The 23,119-nt window shown below is 33.1% G+C and overlaps 2 protein-coding genes, 1 non-coding gene and 1 pseudogene across 3 annotated transcripts; 1 reads left to right on the plus strand and 3 right to left on the minus strand.

Moving 5' to 3' along the window:
- Positions 1-469: 469 nt before the first annotated feature.
- LOC105118185 (protein CYPRO4-like) lies at positions 470-3,943 on the minus strand. The gene is made up of 2 exons (XM_011016077.1): positions 2,058-3,943; positions 470-1,026 (listed from the first exon to the last, which is right to left on the minus strand). The coding sequence occupies exons 1-2, from the start codon at positions 3,648-3,650 to the stop codon at positions 736-738; spliced, it is 1,884 nt and encodes a 627-aa protein (XP_011014379.1). The 5' UTR covers positions 3,651-3,943; the 3' UTR covers positions 470-735.
- Positions 3,944-5,567: 1,624 nt separating this feature from the next.
- On the minus strand, positions 5,568-8,200 carry LOC105118186 (EKC/KEOPS complex subunit Tprkb-like). Its single transcript, XM_011016078.1, has 6 exons — positions 8,065-8,200; positions 6,587-6,653; positions 6,327-6,449; positions 6,162-6,245; positions 5,965-6,051; positions 5,568-5,868 (listed from the first exon to the last, which is right to left on the minus strand). The coding sequence occupies exons 1-6, from the start codon at positions 8,133-8,135 to the stop codon at positions 5,782-5,784; spliced, it is 519 nt and encodes a 172-aa protein (XP_011014380.1). The 5' UTR covers positions 8,136-8,200; the 3' UTR covers positions 5,568-5,781.
- The window catches only part of LOC105118187 (laccase-11-like), a 26,912-nt pseudogene continuing 11,960 nt past the window's right edge, over positions 8,168-23,119 (plus strand).
- On the minus strand, positions 8,285-8,357 carry TRNAR-CCU (transfer RNA arginine (anticodon CCU)). Its single transcript has one exon. It is a non-coding gene; the product is annotated as a tRNA-Arg (tRNA).

A 23,119-nucleotide genomic window follows, 5' to 3' on the forward strand; every position in this document is an offset into this window, starting at 1 on the left:
GTCCAGACATCTTGTCTGAACACCTTGAGTTTTTGAACTCTCTTTAGTCGCAGGTCACTTGCAAGCGTGCATATTAGATTGGCTTTATTCGTAAAACTCATGATTCGATAAAGAAAATAGATAAAAAAAACCATGTAATATTACCCGTTTCCATGATAAGAAAGGAATCGATCACAAATCGACGTCAAAATCCATGCCATGTTTAGGAGACGAGACAGGCACACAGGCTACCCCAGTTGGAGACTTTTACGCTGTCACGCCTCTTCAATTCACAGCCTGGAGTTTTTTTTTTTTTAAAAAAAAATAGCGCTGACAATAATAATAATAGTAACAAAAAACTTGATTTATTTTTTTGAAAAATAACACTTTCGTTAGTTATATTAATCTAAATAGCTTAATCTACTAAAATGAAGAGAACAAAATGGTTAAGAATTACGCTACTTCCATCAACACAATTCTTGAAAAAAAATAAAGAAGTCGTAATTTATAAACAAGATTCAAAGGATTGTATTAATATCACAATTTGCAAGAAATCCGCTGCCATGCTTTCATTCACTTAAAGAAATAAACTATACACAAAACTAACGAGAGAGAAAGGTAAAGATTCACACTAGATACAAGCAGAAGCCACACTCAGATAGAAGATGGGGAAAATGAAACAAACTGAACTGAAAATAGCAGAACTGAGCTGCACAAGAGGAAAAGAACAGACAAATCGACAAAGATGATTCATTTTCAGCCGCGTGATCGTTTGCCAGAAAGGCTGATAGAGCTGACCTTCATTGGGGTTGCCACCACAAGTGGAGCTTCCGGAGAGTCACTAACAGCAAACTTGTCATGCATGAAACGGCTTTCTACAATAGACTCGTCCTTCAGCAGAGTCTTATAACAATAACAGCTCTTGAGACCTTGCTGATTCCAGTAGCAGTCATGAGCACTGTTCTTCACACGCTGGAAGTCCCATATCACGCTGAACTTGCCCACTGTTGCGACAAGGTGACGCTCTTGTTTACCATTCTCAGTGACCTGAAAGATAACATCAAACATGGGAAAAACACAAAAACCTAACGACTAAATTCATATCAGGCATAAAAGAATTGCAAGAACCCAACTCAAGACTATCAATGGTTAACACTTACAGATTCATGTTAGGATGTAGACACGTTTCTCCACTTGAGTGCACCGATAACATTAAGATAATCACATTCATATGAATTTACAAAGAGTTCACATGGTAAACAAGTTTTACATTTCATGAATTAATTATGCAATCAACCTCATCTTGATCCAATTACTTAAAGAAAACACGTTTACAAGAAAGCAGAGCACTTTAACCTCATCACTGCATCATGAATATCATGGTTTCCTGCATGATAATTAACATGGCCACTTATGAAAACCTTGTCAATAATATTGCTAAGATATGATGAAACTGCCTAGGACACTTGATTGCATAAGCAAGTTTGTGTGGATCTCTTCTCAGAAAGAAATTGATAATATTCCCATAGAGGTTGAAGTGTTAACTCTACTGGGAGTGTTGACAATACCAATGTGACTTTAACCCATGCATCACAATGGGTGACTGCATAGCCTCCAAGATGACTAAAACTAAAAGGGTGTTTCGAGTCTAGTTTTAATCTGTTTTTCATTAAAATTTGAATTTTTCTTGGCTTCAAATTAATCTTTTTTTAGTGTTTTTGGATGGTTTTAATGTGTTGATGTTAAAAATAAATTTAAATAACTTTAACCTTGAAGAGCACGTAAATTTAAGATGGTCTTATGGGTGGTTCTTGCTGTTTTAGAGATTTCAGCTAGAAAACAGAGTGCACGAAGCATGACTGTGGTGAGGGTCTTATTTACGGCGCAATAAATGCATTCCACAGGAATTTAAATAATGATCAGAGAGTTATCAAATTGAACACGATTGCTGCATATTAATTAACAACAGTGAACAATTGTAGATTAACAGTAACTAGAGCATAACAATCAACAAAAAAGGCATATATACGCAATAACTAAAACATACAGCAAAATCATGTACAATTATGTGTTCTTACCCATGAGAAATGGCCACCATGAAATTTCTTACTCGCACCAGCCATATGAGAATCCAAAGGAGTTAGCTTCAACAATCTTGGAGCTGGTATCTTATTTCCCATTCGACCACTAAAACCAGTCTTAGTCTTTCCATCCTTACCTGTAAACAGAGTGCAAATGAGGATTAAATATGTGTCAGTTGTCCCCAACACCCATTTCCCATCATATGTAACATCCACATGAGTGATTGGCGAACCAAGCCCTGGAAAAGCTGTCTTTGCCTGCCTCATTGATGTCCTGGAATACAACCTAATCTTCCCATCACGCGATCCGACAACTATCGACCCATCACCCGCACTAGCAAAGCACTGAAAATTAGTCCCTCTAGAAAACTGGTGCCCCTGAGTCCAATTCAAAACAGGTGAATCGCCACCCTTAACAATATCCTGCACTATCCCTCTCTTATCCCTCATGTCCCATTGACACAACCTATTATCATCCAACCCCAAAAACGTACTCTCAGACGGATCCAATTGCGACCCTTTAGTATCATTTGTTATATCTCTCATGGTTATGTCAGTCCCATCTTTCTCAAACTTCCACTCAGTCACGATCTTCCCCGTGTCAATATCAAGCTGTTTAATCCCAGTAGAATGTGGTTTCCCTTCCTTTAGTGGACTCGTTAACATCATATTTGTCTCTGCCTTCATTAACATTGCCTTCTTTGGCGTAGACTGCTCCAAACTAGACCCTCCACTCCTATTACTATCAAACTTCACACAAATACCCTTCCCATGAATCCCTTTACTATAATTCCTGAAAACTTGAACCCCCAAATCATTAACCAAAAAACTATTATCTAAAGCACCTAAACTCAAACTTTGCACATCCCCATTCGCGGCTTCCTCAAACTCCTCCAATAAATCCTGATCATCACGCACTAGCAGCTCACCACTCTTACCATCCTCCTCATCCACCGCATCCCACATCGAATCGTCAGCTATTTCAGGCTTAAACCACCCGATAAAGTCCTTCGAATAAATTTTCAACTTATTTTCTTCAGTGGCACTAAGCCTATGAACATTTTCAAACAAACAATCTTGAAATAAACTAACAAACTTTCTATACTCTTCATCACTAAAAAACTTCAAAGCCCACACACCATTCTTTACAAAATCGACTCTCCTTTGGTCACCAAACATTTTTAATTGCATTTCTGGAGAAACCCTAGCTTTCACTCTAGACCCCACTTTCAGAACCCAAAAAGAATCACCATCTCCTCGACTTTCATCATGATCAGAATCGGAATCATCAGGGCCGTTGTTTTTGATGAATTTATAAGAAGTGAGTTTTTCAGAGAGGACCCATTTAGCATTTGGCGTGATGCCACCGATATGAAGGTAGAGCTTGACGGGGTTGATGGTAGTTTGGGAATTTGGAGGGTATTTGAGTTTGAGGGATTTGAGCTTGGAATCGATTTCATTCAGGGTTTTCTTTGACGAGGAAGTGGCTTGTGGGGTTTCCTCGTAAATGGGTTCTTCTTCTTCAGATTGGTATTTTGAATCTGTGTCTGATGATAAGTCTTGGCCTTCACGGCTGCGAGAGGTACCCATTTCTTGCGGTTCTTAAATTCTTGGGATCTGTGAATATGGAACAAGAGATTGGAATAATTGGGAGGAGAAAATGGATATGGAATTTTCAGTGTTGCGGGAGTTTGTTACGCTGATCTGCTGGAGGCAGCTGTGGGCTTGTATAGAAGATCTTTATTGACCTCCCACATCAAAATTTCATAATCTTTTCCATGTTTGGGCAATTTTCTAACAAAGACCAAGGCATCGTATGCAGTGGGAACAACATTCATGACATCAAATTTCAATACTAAATAAATTTCATGTGTTATAACTTCACTAAATAGAAGATCTAAAATTGCTCTTAATTAAAAATAAAAGGATTGATTCGGTGTATAGAACTCGTCCAACGGAATATATAAAATCAAAAAACCAGTGGATATTGAATTTTTTTTCTGTAAAAGATGCTTCAAATTCTAAATTTCAAGAGGATGTAATTTAATTGATCATATTTTAAATTTATTTTTTAAAAATAATTAGTTTAGTTGTTGTAAATTTTAAAATTACAAAAGCCTATCTGTTCATTAATTTTAAAATTTTAAAAATTTAATTGAAAAATACATATAAACTAACTTATGCTGTCGCTGAGAAAACGGGAACATCAATTAAACCGTGAACTTGCTTTAGGTAAGTTATTATATAAAATGACAGAAAACGCCAACTTTCTCTTTGTTTGGGAGATAGTGAGTCATTTCCCGGTCATTCTTACAGATGTTTCAAGCTCAGGTGCCAGATAAGTCACGAGGCAAGGCCATGAGGAGGCTAGGAAAAGTGAGTCCCACGAGGGAAGGCACAAGGGTCGGTGGCAGGGGCGGAGCAAGGAAATAAAACTAAGGGGCCAAATTAAAAATTAAGGAGATTAAGTTAAAATTTTAATTATTTTTACAATATTTATAAGGAAGGGGGCTGGGAAAAAAATTTCCTGTAGGGGCCGGGGCCCCTACCAGCCCCCCCTGCCTCCGCCACTGGTCGGTGGTGAAGTCCCATGAGGCTAGGCAAGACCATGGTTGGAGGAGGGGCTAAGAGAGGCTTCAGGTTTGATAACACCATGGTTTTTTATCTTCTTCTTTAATAAAGTTTGATGGGTCCTCAGGAAAGAAAATAAGATGAAGAATCACGCTAAGAAAATACCAGAGCAAAGAAAGGAAAAGACAAATAAAGACGGCTATTGCTTATTATTTATTTACTGATTCATATTACATGTTTAATTATTATTTATTTGAAAAACCACATCTATTTTATTATGTTTTTAAAAATAAGAATATTTAATTAATATTACACTTTAAAAGTTTGATAAAAAAATAAAAAATATTATTTTTACAAAATGTTTAAATTAACACGCTGATTCAAACAAAAATTCCATGTGTAAGACCACCGGCTATCGCCAGTTACACTATAGCGTGGAACTAAACATCCACATTTTACTTCGAATGGAGCGAGTATCCGCTGCCACGTGTTGTCCCCGTGTTTGGATTGTGTTGTAAGAGGAACTTTAAATGCCGTTAAAGAAATATTCTATCAGTAATTGATATTTTCATCCCTAGCACTCCTAGGGTGTTTACATTATGTTTAAAAAATATATTTTTAAATTAATATATTTTTAATATTTTTAAATTATTTTAATATACTAATTTCAAAAATAATTTTTATAAAATATTATTGATATATTTTTTTAAGTAAAAAACAAATACAACTATACTTCCAAACATACTTTTCTTTCTTTTTAATTCTTGAGATGAGAAGATAAACCAAAAACAAAATTCAAATTCAATAGTTCAAAAAAGCCACCTCACTCCTGGATGATTTTTCTATATTCTTTCTATTTTCGACAAATACATAACTTTTAAATTCAAGACAGGCCGATCTTTGATCCTTAGACCTCTATTAATTTGAACCGAAGTCTTATGCAAGATTGAATCTTTTACACTTTAAAAAAGAGTCCATGACTGAAAATTTTGAAATGCCTAGGTTCCAAATCAGGAACTTAAAGATGCTGCTGCCCACCTGCGCACCAATTCCCTCAAAAATTTCAACTATAAATTCAAAGCAGCCACACAGCTAAAAAGCTTATGGGAAATCTACAACTACATATAAAATACATGGTAGCCTGTATTTCTTATAAGGCATCGCGTGCTGCTATCCGGCAGGTAATAGCATCTGCAAGAGAGGATATCCCTGCTTCCAGGCCCGGAATTTTGTAGTGCTGACGAAAATATCAAACAAAGTTAGAAGCAGTATCAGGACAGAGCTAACCACATAACTAGTGTTATATTGCCAAATATGATCACCCCCAACTAACCTTCTGTATTTGCGCTTGGTTTGCTCTCCCCTCCAGCTCCTCTAATTCGATTTCTTTTCCATTGATAAGTTTCTCAACAGCTTTCATCTACAATAGAGTAACATTAGATGAGCACAACATATCGGTTGATGTCCTTTGAGTTAGCAATGAAAATATATAGGCTGAGACCGCAACATTTATATATTATTAATCCTCACCTCATCTGGAGAAGCATTGAAACGAGCTGCGAGGATGTATGTGGTGCTATCAGAAATTCCACATCTTTTCAAGGATTCTGTAATCTAGGGATAAAAAAGAATAAAGGTTAAGTTCAAAACAAAAGAAACTTGAGAAGTCAACAAGCAGTGAAAGGGGTTCATTACATGCTTAGATCCTGAGTAATTATAAACTAGCTCAGAATGAAGAGTACGTGTGGTCAATGAATCCCGGGACTTGGCTATAAGAGTCTTATGTGCTGCTGCCAGAAGAGGAAAAACATCTGGTATCTGTCACAGAAATTAATGTAGGCAACATTAAAATAAACCAGACCAAAGCGCACCAGGAAGGCTGAACTACAAAAAAGGAGATACAGAAAGGGAACAAGAGACTCAAATGGTTTTGGTTTTTCTGTAAGGAAGCATACAAGTGATGCATTGAGAAATGCAACTTCTGGTTCTAGGTTTCCAGCTTGCATAGAATCTAGAAGTTCCCTGCAAGATAACAAGTATTAGGAGCCTAAAGGCACATAAAAGCTTGATATTTCTCAGAAGCAAGTAGATCACAACTGATTCAATAAAATGCTCCAAATCTAAAATTAAGAATTTTCTATTATGATGCCTGATACTCTGATAGGATAGCCATTTCTTCAATTTAGTGCAGAAAATTTATCCTTATTATTATGCTAAATCTCAGTTCTATTTCATGCATTTGCTCAAAGTAATGCTTTTGAGCAATCCACTGAAACATTTTTTTTTCCACAGAACAAACAAGGTCAAAGAGCTGCTTTGGCATTTCATCTCAAAGCATAACCAATGGTTGGCAATATAGAGGACTTCATGAAACTTCTGTTGCAAGTTGCCGTAAAATGATTGCGATGCAAATATCTAATCACAAGAAAGAAGTCGAATACAGGGCTTATAGAGTCTTGTTCATTGCCATTATAAAAAGGTATTGGATGGTAATCACTGATGGGCATTTTGTAACCTCATCTGATGGGAAAATTAGATTGGATACATCTGACAGGACAGTGGTATTTATATTAATTGGTGAAAGTCACTAAAGATGAGAAATCTTGGTGACAGAACACTACATGCACACTCAAAGTTGCAGTGTTCGGTTCTCGGGAGTCAAGACCCAATAAAGGATTCAAATTTCGTATCCAAGTCTCAGCTGATAAACTGTGATTTATATGTAATAACTGGTCCAGCTTAATACTTACCATATTTCACTAACAGTCCAATTTAAAGAATCAGATTCAGTTAGCTTCTAGCTACGTAATTATCAACATTCCCGCATCTCCCATCGTTTAACATGTTAAGCTAGTACTTAAACTAAACTAATATCAATCTGTAATATCTGAATAGCACTAGACGGGAAATTCTCATTGTCTAGAGACCATAACCAACAGAATTAAATGACCCACAGAAATACCAGCTTTTACATAAACACCTGATTAATATATCTGTCTAAATATAAAGCCTGCTATGAAAATTAATAAGCAACAAGAACCAAGAATTGATGCTTCACAAGATCCCATTTTCCCTATATTTCCTCTGCTAATACCAAAAAACAAAGAAACCAACTAAACGCAAGCTAATTTTTCTCTGTATTTTTTGGAACCATATGCCTTAATTGGCATAAAAATTGAGTCTTTACTCCATGTTTCTACCAAAGAAATGACTTCTTCCTTAACATCCCAAGAGCACAAACCTTCAAACACCAAATCCTAATTTCAACCAAACCCAACTACTTCCCTAATTCCATCCCCCATCACTATTTGCAACTTCATCAAAGAAAGCAAAGTATAAAAATAACAAGTGAAAAGAACAATACATTCTATTTTTGTAAAACAAGTGAAAACAACAAATTAAAAAAAAAAAACAACAAATAAGATGAAATTACTTGGAGTTGGTGACATCAGTGAATAGAGAGAGAGAAAGGGTGTTGCTGCCATTGATGTCAAAAGCCTTCATTGTTGTTTGCTACACGAGAGAGCTAGGTGCAGATGGCGGCTGGATCAGAAAGAAAAGAAACTTGTGGTCGCGGATTTTCTGGGGGTATGAATAGAACTGGGCCTATTCGGAGCTGGCCCAAACACTTGTGGGAGTCTAAAAAGGAGAACCGCGCCAGGTAGGGGTCGAACCTACGACTTTCTGCTTAGGAAACAGACGCTCTATCCACTGAGCTACAGGCGCTTGGTTGGTATGGTTGTGTCATATATAAAATAATAACTAAGTTCAAGTTGTGCCGGCTGCAGAAGGGCCGCATCGAGGAGCTGAGTTACCTGGTCAAGCGCGTCCATTCAATCTCATTTTTCCATTTCTATCTTCAAGCACAGCCTTGTTCCATTTGGAATTGGAAACACGCCATGCCCTGGGGAAAATTAAACGAAACCTCCCTATTTTCCTTTCTTTCTGGTTCCCTTTCCCCAACCCCACAATGTCCGTCTCCATCTTCCTCCCATGCCTTGTTAGCATCCCTCTCTCCGTTCATTCACTTCCAGCCCCTAGAGGATACAGCTAACAACATTATGAACAGCTTTTTCATGTCTTTCTATTCTGTCTTCAATTTGTTTTTTCTTTGCTGTATATACATGATACAGTTGAACATTTTATGTATGATTATTGCTTTGGTTCATGACGACCTTATAACGCAGGATTTCTTTTAGATTTTGGTGCATCCGAGGACATAACTCAAGGCAATCTCAAATACATTCCGGACAAAGCTTTCATATCTTTTAGAAACACATCAGCCATCAGAACTCCAAATTTATTGCCTGTATTGTCCACATTGCGGTACTTCCCTTATACCTTAGCAAAAAAATATTGCTATGTACTTATGTTCAGCAATAAAGTTTTTGAGCGTTTCCCTTCTTCATGGTTCACAAAATTAATAATTAGTCATGAAAGACCTAACACTTGTAAAACAATTATTTTTTGTGGGTTTTAAAAATCTTTTAATGAGAAAGTTAGTGGATTTTAAGAAGGAATTGCAATAAATAAAAAAATAAGTTTTAAATTTTAAGAACAATAGTGTTTGTTCTTATTTTTTTTAATAATAAATTTTGTGATAATAAAAATTGTAAACCCTTTACCTCAATAGTTTATGAGGTATATATAGACCTTGATGAGTGTCCTTTTTCTCTTGATAACATTAATGAGAGATAAATTTCACTTACATAATATTAATGTTGATAAAAATATAATAGGTACTTAGAAAATTTTTATATACCTAATGGTATAAGATGATGATTATTTCATGTTAAAAGTTTTAAGAATAAAAAAATAAGAAATCGTGACCTAACATGAGGCCTATAATGATTGTCAATTAAAACCCACTTGGACTTAGAATGATGCTAACCTTAAGGGTGATGGGTATGTCAGCTTATTAAAACTATAAGTATTTAGGCTCAACACTTAGCTAGTTAGACCCATATATATCTAGGTTCAGCACGTCGTTAAACCTAAAAATGATGGGTTTAACAACCATCATACCTACATGTATTTAGGCTCAACACGTGACTGAACCCAATGATGTTAGGTCTGATAACTTGTCAAACCCATATGTATTTAGATTTAGCACGTGGTTGATCCCAAGGATGTTGGGTTTGGAACCTTATTAGATCCACATGTGTTTGATCTCAACATATGGCTGAACTTTGTAATATTAGGTATGGTAACTCCCCAAACTCACATGTGTTTGGGCTTAGCACATGAATGAGACTAATAATGTTAGGTCTGATATTTTTTTCATACCTACATCTATATGGGGTTAGTATGTAGTTGATTTTAAAAATATTGGGTTTGGCACCTCACCAACCGTAAATGTACTTGTGTCTTGAATACATAAATATTTGAAAAGTTATTAAATTTAAATTATAGGCAAGGCTTGGGTAGGTTGGATAAGCTTTTCTCTGTCTCATTCTAGGTAGGCATGCTCTTTAACAAATTGCTTCAGATAACCCTTGACTATCAATCTTTCAATCTATTTATTCAAAGTGAAGCAATCTTCTATATCATGCCCTTAGTCCTTATGGAATAAACAAAACTTCTCGTAGGGGTGTATATGTGTGTGAAGGCAACACTATAAGAGATGAGTATTGAACAAATTCTTTTCTCTTGATGGTTGTAAAGACTTTTATAAGGATGATATTTAGGGGAGTTATATATATCTCCTTTCGAGGTATTGCATGCACTCCCTCATTGGCTTTTTTTGACATTTCTTGAAATTATTATCTTTGGTAAGAGAACGATCCCATTTGAAAGGTTTCTCATTTTAACCTTTTGGTAGAAACGAGGAAGCCCATACCTCAACATACTAACTTCTTCTACCCATATGTGATTCTTTGTGGCTTATTTTACCTTCAACAAGCTTCTATCTAGCAAAGCATACAAGTTCTTCTATAAAGAATGTTATTCTCTCCACCTATCAAAGCCTCTAAGGCTACTAGATTAACTAATTTCTTCCCCTTGAATATTTTTTTATTTAACCTCTTTAAATATATCCTAGTTGATTCATTTTCTAATTGAGTAACACCAAAGAGTTATTTGAAGCTTTTTTTATGGGTATTGTTATGAGGTGCTCCGTGACACCATCGACGATGATGGGCTTTTTATTGTGCCTCCTAAAAATATGTGTGGTTGTTGTTGGGAAGAGAAAGGTTTTAGCTCTAATCATAAAATTATGATTAAGGTTCAGAAATCGCCACCTAGTATTATAATCAGTAGGAATTTATGGGCTGCATGAGTCTGGGTAAGGAACTAGTAATGTAAGGTAAAGATGCATGACCCCTAGCGTACCTTATCTAAGATAAATTGCATTGTTGTTTGATTATTTTTCTAGATCGAGTTTTTATTTATTACTCTTTTCTAAGGTCTAAGATAGATCTTCCTTCATGTAAGAGTTTTTACCTTATCGGGTTTAATCCTAATCATTCTAAAGTCTAAATTTTAGCATTGTAGTTATTTTATAATTTATATTTTTAATATCTAAGGGTGTACTCTATTATATAGTTTTACACCCCATAGATATTAAAGTTTACATCTAAACCCTAAAAAGATTGAAAAGGGTTTTTTGATATTTTGGTCAAATCTTAATGGATAATCATAAACTGGTTATAATATGCATTTTGTTTTTGCTTTTTAAAACATGAGAAAGTTACAATTTTTTTAAAAAATATGTTAAAAAATATTTTAGGATTTGATCGTATGCATGAAAACAAAATATATTTTTTTGTCTTTTGAAAAAGAAAATTAATTTAAAAGTTTTGATATTTTTTGAATTTTTTTTAGAAATATTTCGGATGAAACTGAGTATTTTAATACTAAATTTGTATCTTATAGTATAAAAATACAACTCAATATTAAACAAAATTGGTAGAAAAACATTGGAGAAAATAAAAAAAATTAAAAGGATTTTTGAATTTTTGAATATATTATAATTAAATATACATTAAATATATATGGGATGGCTAGACACAGCCCAAGAAAAGGTGGGCTAATCTTTGCTCAATAATAGCTGGGCCAATCTTGGACTAATATAATTTTTTATTTTTTTAGGGAAGGATCAAACCCAAACTAAACATTTAGGCTAGGCTAGAACGACTCCATCCTACCCAAAATGTTAATTATTTGCAGAAATTAAACAATAGTTAACATTCTCTTGCAACCAAAATGGTTGCAGAAGATGGAGATAGACAGAAAAGAAGGCTACTAGAGGTAGTGGTCACGGTCGTAATCAAGAGGTTGAGCTGATGATTCGGGCAGCATCGCTATAAAGAATAATGACTAGAGTTGATCACGGGGGAAAGAAGAAGGATTTTAGAGAAGTGAGAGAGAGAAATAAACGACAGTTGTTCTAGACGTGGTAGAGGCCAGTTGGCGGTCACATTGACGACATGTGTTGAAGTTGTTGGTGGACAAGTTATTAGTGGCTGGAATGACAAATGAAAGGGGGGGGGGGAGAGAGAAATGGCAGAAACCGAGGGTAGGGGTTGGTTTTTTGCCAACTTTGAATTCAATTTTCTTCATGATTAGGCCATGAAATCCACTCATATTTATAGGAGATGAAAGAGGGTAATCTTGTCTACACATGGAAAAAATTACAACCCTTGATTCGGCTAGGAGAATTTCAACCATTAGTTCAAAGTAGGCATCATGAACTATTAAATCTGATAGTTCAAGGTCATTTAAGGTGGCCATTTTATGCCGACGCTAGGGCCGCTATGATGTCTTTCAGTCTAAACGAGCTGTGCCCAGGGATAAAGGGATATGTGGTGATCATTTTGGTTCAGGTATTGTCAAATTTGGTGAATATATGAGATATTAAATGCACATAAAAAATAGCCATCCAGACAGCTTTTCAAGCAAAAATCTGTAAAGATCATGAATAATGACCATACGACGCGTTGTGTGGTCTTTTTTTTTTTTTACAAAATGATTTCATTTTGGTGTTTTGAATTAAGGATTTTTTTCAAACTTCAATTTAGTTTTTCAACTTTCATATTTGATTAATTACACCTCTAATTGACCCTAAATATTTGATTTAGTGCAACTTAGACCCTATCGAACTTCAATTTGAACCCTGGATATACGTGTGTTTTTTAATATGATCATTGGTCTCGGATTTATACAATTTAACCCCTAATTGACTATTAAACTTTCAATTTTCTTTAATTTTACCCTTAATTTTTGTCAATTAAGTTGCTATAGTTCAACTTCTTTTGTAAAATGGTCATTGACTATGAAATTTTTTAGTTTAACCCCTAATTAACCTCAAAACTTTTATTTTCTTGCGATTTTACCCTTGATTTCAATCAATGAACTTGTTAAAAATTAAATTGAATGTCTTAAAATTTCAATCATTCAATTAAACCCAAATTGAGCTCCCAAACTTAATCTTTCACCAATTAAACCCTTAATAAAATTAATTTGACCCATTTAAAGTATAATTAGGTTCGTGCACTTAATTAAATCCTTCAAATGAACCCAAATTAATTCTTAAACATAATTAAAACTCAATTTGACCCATGATTAAATCAAAATAGCCAATTAAAAATTTAATTATGTTATTGGACTTAATTTTTATACAAATTCATCCAATAATTATTTAATCTAACCTTATATTTGTATTTTTTTTTCTCTATTTTTTGGCATAATAAGGTATAATTAAACCTCAAAATTCTTTCAAATTTATAGCTTGATTTTTATGTATTTTTAAAAATCCTCCCCTATCTTCTTTATTCACGTTGCCAACTTTTATTTTATTTTTTAACAAAGTGAATTTTTTGGAATAACCCAAAATCAGGTTATAATAGGTATAACAGTGTTAAACCGTAACATGATTTTAACATAAAGGTCATTAAAACCTATGATAAAGCTCGAATCCAAATTGTTATGCAATGTTTGTGCTGACCAAAGTTATAGATAAGATCTTTCATATAACATCACCTTATTAGATGACCAACTTAATATTTCTATACATGTTTTAGACATGTTTTTGTAGATTTGTCAAACCATCATAATTATTAAAAGTCATCTTTATAGAGATGTACTCCTTAGGGATGAAGGTGTGCAATACTTGTCTAGATAAATATGATCCCTTTATCTTATGAAGGCTATAAATCTCATCTTGAATGTATCTACCAACCAAACTTTTCCCCAACCATTGTTTAATAGGCTCTAAAGAGCTGGAGAGCTTCACATCGATGATAACGATATCTAGAGGGACTATAAGATCATTGATGTGTAAAGCTCTCTAAGTTTTTTTACCAGTCTCCTCTAGATAATACAATTGTCTCCTAGAAAAGTGGACAACTTGTGGCTGAGAAGTTCAAACTAAGAGAGTTATATCATATGCTAAGACTTGCTGGGGTGGCAAGGCCTAATAGTGCCCTTTGGATACCAACACAACTTGAGTAAGGGTTCACAAGTGATTGATAAGTTGTTGAAATTAACAATTGCAAAAAAGTTCAAGAACACATCACATCCAAGGGTACCTTGATTGTTTGCCATTCATAATGATTAGGGATGTCAATAACCAGTTCAGGAAAAATAGTTGATGGCTTTTTGATCAGTTTCCATAAGCGATGCTAATTAATAATATTTTGAAACCCAATATGCTCAGGAATAAGTATTTAAGTTTTTGGACCATAGATAATCACACGTTTACATCAATATTCCATTTTCTAGTTGATGGTTTATAGTAAAAGACTTAACATGTGCAAAATAGTTTTTTTTTTTTATGGGGTTTAGTAACCCTCCAATAATGAAATCGATGACTTTTAGGAAGAGATTGCAATAAATAAGAAATTGAGCTTTAAATTATAAGAACAAGAGTGTTAGTTCTTGTTTTTGTATGATAAGTATTTTGAGAATAGAAATACTAATACTTAGAAAATAAAAATTATGAACTTTTTACCTAGGTGGTTCTGGAGATATATATAGCCCCTGAACCTCGTAATGTTGCTTAAATTGAGGGGTTTGAGTGTTATTTTCTCATGATAACATTAATGAGACATAAATATACCTTACATAATATCAATAAAGGATATATATCTATACACTATATTAATATTGATGGAAATATGATAGGTTTTAGAAGACTTTTATACACCTAAGGATTTATGGAGATGATTATTCTGAACTTTTAGCATTTCATTTTAAAAGTTATAAGAATAAACAAATCAGATATTATGACATGATATGAAGCCTATATTGGTTATTGATTTCATACCTAATTGGACTTGAAATAATGCCAACCTTAAAGTTGATAGGTCTGACAGCTTGCCAAACCCACATGTACTTAAGCTCAACATGTGGCTGAACCAAAGAATATTGGGTCTAACATCTTGTCAGACCCATGTCTATTTAGGCTCGATGTATTGTTAATCTAAAAAATATGGGGTTTGGTACCTCATCATTCTCATATGTACTTGGGCTCAACATGTAGTTAAACTCAAGAATATTAGGTCTTGCACCTTGCTGAACCTATATGTATTTGGATTCAGCATATAATTAAACCAAAGGATATTGAGTTTAAGAATTTACTAAACTCATATATATTTGAGCTTAGCTTGTGGCTGAACCCAAGAATGTTGGGTCTGGTAGCTCATCAAACTTACCTACACTTGAGCTTAACATGTAACTAAATTCAGAGATATTGAATCTAACAAATCACTAAATTTATATATACATAGACTCAACACAAAGCTAAACCCATTGATATTGAGTTTGAAACCATGTCAATGTGATTTAGACCTAGAATTTTATCCAGCCTAAATATGTTGGATTATCACCATATATTTGAAATTTTTAAACATGAACTTAAAGAAAAATAAAATATATAAAATTTGATAATCTATCAACTAATATAGAGGTTATGATGGAGGGAAAAAGCCATTAGTATTTGATTATATTATTCAAGGGACTAAATAAGGTGTTGTTCATACCATTAAAGATTATGTAAATGGGATGAGTTCATATTATGAGATTATTATGGCTCTATTGGCTAAAACATTAAGTGTTTGTCTTGCAAGAAATAAGCACACTACTTCAGGTCCTTTTATATCAACTCTTAAAATAGAGCACCTTGAAGATTCAAGATATAATTTGATAGATTTTTTATAGTGTATAATTAGTACTTAAAAGTATATTTTTATCAAAGTTTTATATCATTATTTTGCACTTGAAGTATTAATAACTCCTTAATTACAACATGTTTTATAATAACATGTCTAATAATATAAGATACCTTTAATTTGTGGTAAATGTTCATCTTAAATGCACGCCTATCACATAAATCAAAGGATTGATTGATGAGTTTAACTACTGAAATTGAGAAGACAAAAAGAAGGCTAAGCTTAAAAAAGAGATGCTAGTTTAGTCCAAATTGAAACACCATTCGGTTATTGGATTATAACTAGAGTTGTAAAACTTGAATTTAGGTTTAGTTTATATATATGGAAAGCTAAGACATAAGACTAAAATATTTATGAAAAGTCTAAGATTTAAAAGTGTCATTTTTGAGTTCAAATGGTAGCAACAATAGAGAAGTCGGAATCTGTCCTATAGCCGAAACATTGTTTAGTGTTTAGCCCATATCTCGAGTTTTAGAAGTCCAAATAAACTAATTCTTATATTGTTGGAAAGCTTAGACTATTTTTTAGAACTTTCATGAAGATTATCTGTTCAAATTTTGATGTTATCAATGACGTTTTATTCAGACAAGAAGATAAAGATTGTCACCAAGTCAAGATGTGGCCACCTACTCAACAATTAGTCATCAAATCAATAGTTTTGAATTTTAGCCTATAAAAAAGACATTTGCCATACATTTAGGCATTTTGGTTTTCAGATCAAGATCATGTTCTAGCTCTCTTTCTTTATATTTTTGTAATGCTTAAGTTTTGCTTTTATTAATCTCTTATTTATGCATTTCATTTCCTTTACTATACTTATATAATTATGTTCTCCTCTTGTTTGTGTATGTTTCTTTTCTTCATTATGTTTAGTTAAGTTTATTATGTCAATATGAAAAGGTTTCACTAATGGTGTTAAGATAAGTATACTATAAACTCAATATGGACTTCAATGATTATATCATAAATAACTTGCTATTAACATGTCTTATTATTTTTATCTTATTGATTCTTAATACCTTGCTTGTTAAATAATCAATCTAAATTTGTGTTGTATAACACTTGATATAATAAATGTTTGATCTTTCATAGCTAACTATATAGTATAATTGACACCTGTGCTACGAAAGGAACTTGATGTGTTGTTAACATAAATTAGCATTATGAATTCCTGACAATATTGAAAAGTATTGGTGTTACTTAAATAAGATAATTAATATAATCATGTTAATAATTTATAATGAGCTATTAATGACAGACCATCCGATTGGAACCTCCTTTGTGTGTGGTTTCTAGTTGAGAAATAAAATGAGTTTATATTATACTTATTTGAAATACCATTAGTGGAACCTCTAACATTAACAACTGTTTTTATCATTGTTTAATCTTCATATTAATCTTATATGTCAAAGTCCTTTTTAACTCACCACCACCACCACCACCATTATTATTAATGTTGTTAATATTATATAATAACCTTTTTGTGATTCAACGCTAGTCTTGTTGGGTTATTGATTAGTACTTAAAAGTGCATTTTTATCAAGGTTTTATATCATCATTTTGCACTTGAAGTATCAATAACTCCTTAACTAAAGCATGTTTTATAATAATATATCTAATAATATAAGATACCTTTAATTTATGGTAAATGTTATGAATTTAAGAACTGAAATTGAAAGGATAAAGAGATGGCCAAACATAGAAAAGAGATGTTGGTGCAATCCAAACCGGAATACTATTTAGTAATTAGGTCATATCTGGAGCTATAGATCTCAGATTTTGGTCTATTTTATATGGATGGAAAGGTAAGACATAAGCCTACAACTTTCATATGGAGCCCAAGATCTACAAAGGCCATTTTCAAGTCCAAATTGTAGCAACAACAAAGAAGCATGAATCTGTCTTCCAGCCCGAGCACTATTTAGTATTCAGCCCATATCTGGAGTTCTAGAAGTCCAAATGACCTAAATGTTTTACAAAAGAAAGCTGAGACAATTTCCTACAACTTTCATGTTTTTGAGTGACTCTAATTTTGATGTTAGCAATGACGTTTTGGGCAGACAAAAGAAGATAAGGATTGTCACCAAGTCAAGAGTTCGCCACCCATTCATCAATTAGTCATCAAATCAATAGTTCCCAATTTTGGCCTATAAAAGGAGGCATTTGCCATGCATTTAGACATCTTGGTTTCCAGATCAAGATCATGCTCTTCCTTTCTCTTTGAATTTTTTGTATTGCTTATGCTTTGCTTTCATTAATATCAAGTTTATGTCTTTCATTTCCTTTCATTTTCTTAGTTAACTTTTATCTTATTTATGTTTTTATTTTGTTTATTTATTTTTCTTTCTTTCATTATGTCTAGCTAAGTTTATTATGTCAAGGTGAAAAGGCTATACTAATGGTGTAAGAATAAGTATAGTGTAAACTTAATATGAACTTTAATGTTTGATACATTGAGCATAAAAGAAAGGTTTATGAATGTCTTGTTAAGAAGTATTGAGCAGGTATATAAATTTAATGAGAGTTTGTTTATCTGGATAGATTAATGGAAGTTAAATGATGAATACCTTGCTTTGTGGAATTTGTAAATTGTTTTTCTATTTTAACGCTTTGATTACTAGGGACTAGTAATAAGCTGGTTGGGGGGTGTGATTAGTACTTAAAAGTGCATTTTTATCAAGGTTTTATATCATCATTTTGCACTTGAAGTATTAATAACTCCTTAACTAAAGCATGTTTTATAATAATATATCTAATAATATAAGATACCTTTAATTTGTGGTAAATATTCATTTTAAATGCAGGCCTATCACATAAATGAAAGGATTGATTGATGAATTTAAGAACTGAAATTGAAAGGATAAAGAGATGGCCAAACTTAGAAAAGAGATGTCGGTGCAATCCAAACCGGAACACTGTTCAGTAATTGGGTCATATCTGAAGCTATAGATCTTAGATTTTGGTCTACTATATATGGATGGAAAGGTAAGACATAGGCCTACAACTTTCACATGGAGCCCAAGATCTACAAAGGCCATTTTCAAGTCCAAATTGTAGCAACAACAAAAAAGGTCGAATCTATCTTCCAACCCGAGCACTGTTTAGTATTTAGCCTATATCTGGAGTTCTAGAAGTCCAAATGAGCTGAATTGTTTACACAAGAAAGCTGAGACAATTTTCTACAACTTTCATGTTTTTGAATGGCTCTAATTTTGACATTAGCAATGATGTTTTGGGCAGACAAGAGAAGATAAGGATTGTCATCAAGTCAAGAGTTGGCCACCCACTCATCAATTAGTCATCAAATCAATAGTTCCCAATTTTGGCCTATAAAAGGAGGCATTCGCCATGCAGTTAGGCATCTTGGTTTCCAGATCAAGATCATGCGCTTCCTTTCTCTTTTTGTATTTTCTGTATTGCTTATGGTTTACTTTCATTAATATTAAGTTTATGCCTTTCATTTCCTTTTCTTTACTTAGTTAACTTTTATGTTCTTATTTTGTTTATCTATTTTTCTTTCTTTCATTATGTCTAGCTACGTTTATTATGTCAAGGCGAAAAGGCTACACTAATGGTGGAAGAATAAGTATAGTGTAAACTTAATATAGACTTTAATGTTTGATACTAACATGTTTTGTATTTGTTATCTTATTCACTCTTTAATACTTTGCTTGTTAAATGACTAATCTTGATTTATGTTGTATAACACTTGGTATAACAAATACTTGACACTCTCATAGCCCATACTGTATGGTATAACCGACACCTGAGCTATGAAAGGAACTTGATTTGTTGTTAACATAAGTTATAATCATGAATGCTTGACGAGATTTACAAGTATTAGCATTAATCGAATAAGATGACTAATGTAATCATGTTAACAATCTATAATCTGATTGGAACCTCCTTTGTGTGTGGTTTCCAATTGAATAATAAGAGTTTATATTATACTTGTTTGACATACAATTAGTGGAACCTCTAACCTTGACATTTGTTATTATCATTGTTTAATTGTTACGTTAATATTCCATCTCAAAGTTCTCATCTTCTTCTTCTTCTTTATTATTATTATTATTATTATTATTATTATTGCTGTTATTACTATTATTGTTGTTGTTGTTGTTACTATTGTCGTTTATAATTTGTACAATTAACTTCTTTGTGGTTCGACCTTGGTCTTGCTGGGTTATTTATTACTTCAACACTTCTGCACTTGGGAGAAGACATCAATCTTTCAGTTGTGTCAAGTTTTTGGCGTCATTGCCGGGGAGGTAAGTTTTGTATAAATTATAATATTTATTTTATTTTCTCTTTTCACTTTTCTTGTATATAACTTTGTTTCTTTTCTCTTGTTTCTTCTTCTTTTTTTTTTTCCTTTTCCTTTTATTCTATTCCTACACGTGCATGAGAGTGTGGTCACGTACATCAAGTGGTAGACTTTGTAGGGTATGCTCATCATTTTTAGAAAATATGGCCGAAGAAGATAATCAATCACTTCATAATGAGAATAATGAGAATAATCGTGCTAAAACACTTAGAGACCACATGAATCCCACAAGAACAAGTGCACCATCATGCATAGTTTTTCCTTCCGATGCATCTTATTTTAATTTTAAATGAGGTATTATTCAACTTTTACCTTCTTTTCATGTCTTAGAATTGGAAAATCCATACTTGCATTTAAGGGAATTTGATGAGGTCTGCAACACATATAATAATTTAAATTGTAGCATGAACACCATCAGATTAAAGCTTTTTCCTTTTTCATTAAAAGATAAAGCTAAAACATGGCTACAAAATTTGAGACCAGGATCCATTCGTGCTTGGGATGAAATGCAACAACAGTTTTTAAAAAAGTTTTTTCCATCTTATAGAACAAACTCTTTCAAAAGACAAATCACCACTTTCACTCGAAAACCAGGAGAAACATTTTACCAATGTTGGGATATGAATCGAGACTTGTTTAGTACTTGCCCTTATCATGGTTTTGAAACATGGAGATTGGTTACACATTTTTATGAAGGATTAACACCTAGAGATAAGCAAATGGTTGAATTGATATGCAATGGAACTTTTGAAGATAAAGATCTTGATGAAGCAATGGAGTACTTAGACTTTTTAGCTGAAAATGCTCAACAAGATCTTGTGGATTTGTAAATTGTTTTTCTATTTTAACGCTTTGATTATTAGGGACTAGTAATAAGTTGGTTGGGGGATGTGATTAGTACTTAAAAGTATATTTTTATCAAGGTTTTATATCATTATTTTGCATTTGAAGTATCAATAACTCCTTAACTAAATCATGTTTTATAATAATATATCTAATAATATAAGATAACTTTAATTTGTGGTAAATATTCATTTTAAATGCAGGCCTATCACATAAATGAAAGAATTGATTGATGAATTTAAGAACTGAAATTGAAAGGATAAAGAGATGGCCAAAGTTAGAAAAGAGATGTCGGTGCAATCCAAACCGGAATAGTATTCGGTAATTGGATCATATATGGAGCTATAGATCTTAGATTTAGGTCTACTTTATATGGATGGAAAGGTAAGATATAGGCCTACAATTTTCATATAGAGCCCGAGATCTAGAAAGGCCATTTTCAAGTCCAAATTATAGCAACAACAAAGAAGCCCAAATCTGTCCTCTAGCCCGAGCACTCTTCAATATTTTGGCCATATCTGGAGTTCTGGAAGTCAAAAGGAGCTGAATGTTTTCACAAGAAATATGAGACAATTTCCTACAACTTTCATTGTTCAAGTGGCTCCAATTTTAATGTTATCAATGACGTTTTGGGCAGATAAGAGAAGATAAGGATTGCCACCAAGTCAAGAGTTGGTCACCCACTCATTCTCCAGTTTTGACGTTATCAATGACGTTTTGGGCAGACAAGAGAAGATAAGGATTGTCACCAAGTCAAGAGTTGGCCACCCACTCATCAATTAGTCATCAAATCAATAGTTTCCAATTTTGGCCTATAAAAGGAGGCATTTGCCATGCATTTAGGCATCTTTGTTTCCAGATCAAGATCATGCTTTTCCTTTCTCTCTTTGTATTTTTTGTAATGTTTATGCTTTGCTTTCATTAATATCAAGTTTATGCCTTTCATTTCCTTTCATTTACTTAGTTAACTTTTATCTTATTTATGTTCTTATTTTGTTTAGTTATTTTACTTTCTTTTATTATGTCTAGCTAAGTTTATTATGTCAAGGTGAAAAGGTTACTGACACAACTGAAAAGATTGATGTCTTCTCCCAAGTGCAGGAGTGTCGAAGTAATAAATAACCCATGTTTGATACTAACATGTTTTGTATTTGTTATCTTGTTCACTCTTTAATACTTTGCTTTTTAAATGACTAATCTTGATTTATGTTGTATAACACTTGGTACAACAAATACTTGGCAGTCTCATAGCTCATACTGTATGGTATAACCGACACCTGAGTTATGAAAGGAACTTGATTTGTTGTTAACATAAGTTATAATCATGAATGCTTGATGAGATTTATTATTGTTGTTGTTGTTGTTGTTGTTGTTGTTGTTGTTGTTACTATTGTTGTTGTTTATAATTTGTACAATTAACCTCCTTGTGGTTCGACCCCGGTCTTACCGAGTTATTTATTACTTCGACACTCCTGCACTTGGGAGAAGACATTAATCTTTTAGTCGTGTCAACGCTAAAAGATTAACCTTCTTGTGATTCAACGCTAGTCTTGTTGGGTTATTTATTATTTTGACACTCCTACATTTGGGATAAGACATCAGTATGCCCTTACTATTATTGCTTAAGGCAATTTTGAAGCTGATGAGAACATGAATGGGTATGGAAATTAACCTACCATTCATTTCTTTTACTTTATAATTTTATGTCTTCTTAAGTATTTGTTTTTAATACTGGTGAAACATAATTGGAGAATTCTGATGGGAAATATCCAAAAACTTGAACCTAGCTTTCCAAATGATTAATTTAATTATTTGTGGCAGCCATTTATAGACTAGAACGTTATTGTTCAATGCCGCAACAACATTAGTTCTTGAGATTTTTTGAACCTCACTCCTTCAAAAGCATTTGTATTAGTAATCACAACAAGCAAAGGAAAAACATTAAAAATACTTTCACAGTGTCGCTTCCCAGTACCAAATACTACATTGCACTCTATTTCTAGGACAACCTGACATAACTAAAAGATTGATGTCTTCTACTAAGTGTAGGAGTGTCAAAGTAATAAATAACTTAGCAAGATCAGGGTCGAACCATAGGAAGGTTAACTATAATAATAATAATAATAATAATAATAATAATAATAATGAGT

This window comes from Populus euphratica, unplaced genomic scaffold (genome assembly GCF_000495115.2).
Source record: "Populus euphratica unplaced genomic scaffold, PopEup_1.0 scaffold1783.1, whole genome shotgun sequence".
Taxonomy (NCBI): Eukaryota; Viridiplantae; Streptophyta; class Magnoliopsida; order Malpighiales; family Salicaceae; genus Populus; species Populus euphratica.